This window comes from Drosophila tropicalis, unplaced genomic scaffold, assembly GCF_018151085.1.
Source record: "Drosophila tropicalis isolate 14030-0801.00 unplaced genomic scaffold, ASM1815108v1 contig_443, whole genome shotgun sequence".
Taxonomy (NCBI): domain Eukaryota; kingdom Metazoa; phylum Arthropoda; class Insecta; order Diptera; family Drosophilidae; genus Drosophila; species Drosophila tropicalis.
The window spans coordinates 7,061,264-7,067,758 of record NW_027172907.1 but is presented as its reverse complement, the minus strand read 5'-3'; the positions used below and the strand labels follow the sequence as shown (position 1 = coordinate 7,067,758).

The window sequence follows — 6,495 nt, the reverse complement described above, 5'->3', positions numbered from 1 at the left end:
ATTAAATTGTCCTCTCTAGATTAGTATAAATCCTTTCTTTCGGTATCAAACGATGGGCTTCTATAATGTGAATGGAATGTAGAAAGAGTTGAACATTAAGTCTTATAAAAATTTGATGCTTAATTCAAAATATTTATATTTACTTTTGTTTCTATGTTACACTCTTCGACTTAAGAACCTCTAATTAGAATTAGAAAACAGTTTTTGAAAGTTTGAAGATTTTAGAATGTCTAACAAGTTTTAGATAATAAGAAGCTTTTTATTTGACCTCTTTAAGTTTTACATTCTAATCAAACGAGAGATTTGAACAAAAGAATCACTAAACAGTTAAAAGTACATAGAATGATCTATTGTACTAACTATGCTAATTTCTATTACAATATCACATTTTATGCCCAACACTTTAAGCTAGTTCTTAAGCCTAAGACCCACATATATCTAAATCTGACATAAGTTGCAAAAATGTTGTCCATGACTTTAGAATTGTCCGTTGTGATACACATATCCTGTACATATATCATTTTATTTAGCAAAAGGCTAATTTAATTGTTGAAAAACTCTAGAATTCCCCAGTTGAACAAAAAGTTTTCGTAATATTTTCTTATTTTTGCTTCTATTTTTTTTTTTAGCAAGGAAATTCAATTAAAGTGACAAACTGTCAAAATTTATGACATGGGGGCGATACAATAAAACACAAAAACCCAAATGAATACCCAAAGGACAGGCAAACGCACACACACACACACACAGAGGGAGGGAAAGAGACTGAGAATGAGAGACAGAGATGAAGAGAAAACCCCTCATCTCTCATGCATATTCATATACAAATGCAATTTGGTGTGTGTGTGTGTGTAGAGGCCATATCTCATGAATTATGAAATTGTAATTGAATGAAAATTGAATAATGACCATGTGGAAAAGTGAAAATACCAATGAGCGATTTATGGGTCCAATTCAACAAAAATATTTGACAGCCACCAAATGTCAAAGACATTGAAAAGATATGAATAATTGAATACATTCCTATCCTTTTCAACTCAAAAAAAATGTATATATGTTTATATATAAATCTGGCAAGCTGCTTGCATTTCGCCATTTAGACATTGACAATGCAGACATCGGTTTTATACATTGGACTAAGCCAGCTACTGTGGCATGGAAGTGCCGCCATGGCAATCGGAGGGGAACCTCATCTTACTGCTCTCATGCAAAGCACTTTAATTCGACAATTTGCCGAGCAGCACAAACACATACCAAGGTTAACTTACTTCACCTGCCACCGCAATCCTATCAACATAAATGAGGCGGCAACGGCCAGCAGCCACAATGAAGGGATTCAGGTGGAGGAGCTGCAGCAGCATCTACAGGATTCCTATCGGGCAAAGAATGTGGAACTGATTAAACTGCTGCTATATCAAGGTAAACCCTTTATCAGGATTGTGCAAATGGATGTGCTACGGCAAGCAGCGACTGGTACCAAACGCAACAACAACAACAAGAACAACAATGTCAAGGGTAGGCCAAAGGCTCGTGGTTCTACTTTCAGTTATGTCGACTGGCTGGATGATGTCCTCAAACTGGAAGCCCTAAAACAGTTTGTGGTCGTGGATTTAGCTTGTGGACCTTTAAGTCGTCGCTTTCTCGAGCTGGTAAGTGATGCAAAGTCACGGGGATTTGTTAAAGCAAAAAAGGGAGTGGAATTTTTTCTATGAATATTAAGTACTCAACTCAGTGAACATTTTGCGCAAAGGCTTCCGCCAAGATGTACTTTAATGACAAATTTCACTGGCTATTGATGGAGGATTATGCGCTGCATATGAAAGCGAATTTTCAACAAATTGAGACATCAGAGTTGCTGCTGCAACAGACTGATGACCTTATCTCTATTGAGAGCTTTATGGAGGGACTTAACTTCTATATCAACACTGAATTAACTTTGGCCAAAAGGATGCCTGCCAGCATGGGAGTTGGTTATACACTCTATGATGTTTGGTAAGAGAAAAGTTGACATTCTTTTGTTCAAGTATTTTACCTAAAGATGAACTATTATTCAAGTATTTCCATAAAAACTCTATGCCTATACTTACAACTCACGACAGCTTAAGTCACTCTGTAAAGGTCACAATTAATTAAACACAGTCTCAGCCCTAACTCAAATTGACACGAGAGAGACAAATGTTTACATACATATACGCACCATAAACCGTTTTCGAAAGCATGATAAACATGATGAACTTTTATTATCCACTCCTTACTTCTTCTGGTGACGGAAATGCTTTTAGGAATCCCGGCCTGAACTATGGCGGTCATGTCAATCTAACGGAAATTGGCAGCTTTACGCCAACACATGGACTGTTGCTACAGAGTTGGTTTCGTACCACATCGACGGTGTTGCGTCGCCAGAATATGCAGCATGCCAGAGTTCGTTGCATGGTTGTGGTAAGAGTCCTTAACGTTCAATGCTGCAGCCCTTTTTTTTTTTTTTTTTTGTTTTTTGCTACCCCGCCACTGCTTACGTCTGCTTTGCATCCTTTTTGGCAGGTGACCAACAAGAACATGACGGGCACTTTGATGTACTACCTAACGCACCCGGTATCGGGTCACATCGATACGATGAATCGTTTCAATTTCAATCTGCTGATGGCCGTCCGTGACATGTTCAACTGGACATTTGTCCTATCCCGCACATCCTCATGGGGCTATGTGAAGAATGGCCGTTACGATGGCATGATTGGGGCACTCATACGCAACGAGACGGATATTGGTGGAGCACCAATTTTCTATTGGCTAGAAAGGCATAAGTGGATCGATGTTGCTGGCCGTAGTTGGTCGAGCCGACCATGTTTCATCTTTCGACATCCACGTAATACGCAAAAGGATCGTATTGTATTTTTGCAACCATTTACCAACGATGTTTGGATACTGATTGTCATTTGCGGTGTATTCACAGTATTCATTTTGTGGTTATTGACGACAATTGAATGGAAATTAGTGCCCCACGATGGTGCTGCATTAATTAAACCAAAGGGCGGAGCACCACAAATGCATCATCATCGCCATCATCGTCATCATCCGCAGCAGGAGCAACAACAGCCGCAATCGCACCCGGTTAGTGCTGTAGTAAAGCCAGAAGACGACAATTTATCGAGAATTTCTGTTGAGATTTTACCAATCACTGGAACATTTTTTCAACGTTGCCTCATACGCTTAAAGAACCATGTCAATCTACGTCGCTCACAGCGTGGCGGCAATGGCCAGTCACCTGAACGTGTGGGCCTATTCTTAGAGTCTGTGCTATTTTTTGTTGGCATAATTTGTCAACAGGGTTTAGGTTTCTCCACCAGTTTCATTTCGGGCCGTTGCATTGTTATCACTAGTTTGCTTTTCTCCTTTTCCATCTATCAATTCTACTCGGCCAGTATTGTTGGCACGTTGCTTATGGAGAAACCGAAAACAATTAAGACTTTAAGTGATTTGGTTCATAGCTCTTTAAAAGTGGGCGTAGAAGATATACTCTATAATCGAGATTACTTTTTGGTAAGAAATTTTACAAGATTACAAATACAGTTTACATTCAATATATGTTTTTTATTTTAAGCACACCAAAGATCCTGTATCCATGGAGTTATATGCCAAGAAAATTACTAGTTTACCTCCAAATAAAGATAACGAAGGAGCTGGTGGATCTGTTGGTGCTGGAGCTGCTGGTGGCAATGATGAAGAACCAGAATCAACACAAGCTGGAGCTAGCGAATCTGCTAAATCTTATCGTGATATTGTTCATAGTCACGAGACTGGAGCTCATGCCAAGGATAATGCGGCTAGTAATTGGTTAGATCCTGACACTGGACTACAAAGAGTTAAGCATGAACGTGAGTAGTGTGATGAAGGAATTTTCTCATTTTGTAAGAAATCATTATAATTTTGAACTTCTAACTTAATACCAGGTTTCGCTTTTCATGTAGATGTGGCTGCTGCCTATCGTATCATTGCGGAGACCTTCAATGAACGTGAAATTTGTGATTTGACCGAAGTGAGCATGTTTCCACCTCAAAAGACGGTGAACATTATGCAAAAGAATTCACCCATGCGCAAGGCAATTGCTTATGGGTAAATAATTAGCTATGGATACCCCGTTATTACATAGAGACTAATTTTCCTATTATTTGACTTTTAAAGTCTGCGACGCGTTACAGAGACGGGTATATTGAAGTATCATTTCAATGTCTGGCATTCTCGTAAGCCGCCATGTGTGAAAAAGATTGAGACCTCCGATTTGCATGTAAAGCTATGCAAATTGTTGGTAATTGCTTTTAATCTATTTCTTCTTTTATTTAGGTGGACATGGATACAGTGAGCTCTGCTTTATTGATATTGATATTTAGCTATGGCATCACTCTATTAATTTTAGCCATTGAAATACTCTACTCGAAATGGCAGTATCGCATAGTTATTGAACTTAATTAATTTTTGTGAGAGACTTTTTCACTTTTCAACTTTACAATTTCCAGTTCATTTGATATGCACAAAGGGACACCCAAACAAGTTGTCTTGTAAAAGTTTAATTTAATTAAAAGTAAATGGCACTTCTCTCAACCTATTCCCCTTGCTGTTTGTTATCTAATCCACTTGATTCGAATTGTTTTTAATTTATATTTAATTTGTCACTTAATTAGCTGTTGATTAGAATTCAAGGCATCATCTAAGCAGCTTCCAGCAGGCGACAGGCAGCAGGTTGGCCCCAATGATAGATTTATCTTCGTGTGTGTGTGTGTGTGTGTGAGATAGAGATGATGTACTTTACCTATCTTCTATTTTTGGTATTTTCTACTTGCCCGCTCTTCTTCCGCTGCCGCCGCCGCCGCCGCCACCGTCGCTGCTGTTGCTGCTGCCGACAATCTTTGCCCATCGCATCGCAACGAGAAAAGTGCCTTGGGCCGGTGGCACGAACAGAGTGAGTCAATTTCTATACCACAAACGAAGTACAAAATATCCATTAAGATAACAAGTTTTTCAGTAGTTTGTAACACAGTTGCCATTTCTTTTTCCTCTCAAACACTTCTCCATCTCCTCATCTCTCACTCACTCATCGACTATCCTTTGCTTTTGCCTCGTTTTTCTGCCTTTTAACCAAAAGGCTTTCTTGCCTTGGTCCTTGTCCTGGTCTTGTCCTAGCATTGGCTGCCTGTTGGTTCGTTGGTTGGTTGACTGGCTGGCTGGTTGGTTGGTTGGTTGCCTTGGTTCCTGGCGCAGTGCCAAAGTGACGCTCTTAGGCATTTTTAAATTTGAAAAGACTTTTTTTCGCCACTTCCCCTGCTCTCTCTCTTCCTTTCCGCACAGTCTTGTTGTTGTTGTTGTTGTTGTTGTTGCTGTTGTTCCTGTTGCTGTATTGTAGTGGTGGAAAGTGCCTCGCGAGTCCTTGTTGAAACATTGAGCAAGACAACCGCAACAAGCCTAGAAATCAATTACAAGTCGCCACTAGCCTCAAGTTGCTAAAGCATTACGTGGGCGGTGGGGCAAAATCTGAAAACTTGTTCACTGGCATTGGCCAAAGCTGCAAACATTTTATTTAATGTCCTTGCTCATTAGTGACACAAGGATATAATATATATATACACAAGTACATAGATGTTCCGCATCACCGTAAACAATGTGAGAAAAGTGCAATAAAGACAAGAAAAATGTAACAGGAAAAACTCGGGAGGAAACATGCCATACTCAGTGAACATTTTCCGCAAGTGAAAGCCAACCAATTGAATATCACATAATACGACATTAGGTCAAGCTTCTATCAAGTAAAGGAGGATATACATATATGTTATGTATGTGTATAGATAGTAGGTCATTTCATTTCTATAGTATTAAAACTTAATTTATATTCATAAGTATTGGTCAAGTTCTGTAAGCTTTTAATCAACGATCTAATTCAAAACTCTATCCAAAGATACATTCAAAGTCGATGAACAGTAGTTAAATTCTCAAATTTTAATTTATTTTACATGATTTTTATATGCCGAAATTCTTTCTGTTTCAATTGCAATTTACAGCTTAAACATTTCAATTTGAAAACTATTTCAAGGCAACAATTTCGTAAGACAAACAGAAAGAGAGATTTTCTGTTTTAGCCAGGTTATCTAAATGCCAGAGAAGTAAAATATTTATTTAATTCTGTTTAGGCCCCCACCCCCCTTCCTTGCTCTTCTCCCTTCACCTTTCTCATTCTCTCTTTTCTCTGTAGATTTTTGGCCTTGTTACTTTACTTCTGTTTTTTTTTTTTTGTCGGTTCTTTTATTTGTGTAAAGTCTTACATATTTTTGTTTTCTAAATTTTTTTTTTTTTTTGTTACTTTTAATTTCCCATTTCGTGGTCAACGCGTAGAGCTTTGACTGGTGGTGGTGGTGGTGGGAGGTTTCTTCCCTCAGTCATATTTCCTTATTATCTCATCCCCCGCCGTCACCCGGAAAATGGAATTATTAATGGCCACTGTCCATTTTG

At 38.7% G+C, this 6,495-nt stretch overlaps 1 protein-coding gene across 1 annotated transcript; it reads left to right on the top strand.

Annotated features, from left to right (window-relative positions):
* The first annotated feature begins 1,109 nt into the window (after nt 1-1,109).
* On the top strand, nt 1,110-4,467 carry Ir64a (Ionotropic receptor 64a). Its single transcript, XM_068286167.1, has 8 exons — nt 1,110-1,649; nt 1,751-1,992; nt 2,283-2,439; nt 2,542-3,537; nt 3,599-3,872; nt 3,948-4,110; nt 4,180-4,282; nt 4,339-4,467. The coding sequence occupies exons 1-8, from the start codon at nt 1,110-1,112 to the stop codon at nt 4,465-4,467; spliced, it is 2,604 nt and encodes an 867-aa protein (XP_068142268.1).
* Nucleotides 4,468-6,495: the final 2,028 nt, after the last annotated feature.

Excerpts from the sequence above, each read along its gene's own strand:
- Ir64a (XM_068286167.1), top strand. The coding sequence starts at position 1,110 with ATGCAGACATCGGTTTTATACATTGGACTAAGCCAGCTACTGTGGCAT. Across the intron at positions 3,538-3,598 it reads ATAATCGAGATTACTTTTTG|CACACCAAAGATCCTGTATC; the intron begins GTAAGAAATTTT and ends TTTTATTTTAAG. Across the intron at positions 3,873-3,947 it reads ACAAAGAGTTAAGCATGAAC|GTTTCGCTTTTCATGTAGAT; the intron begins GTGAGTAGTGTG and ends ACTTAATACCAG.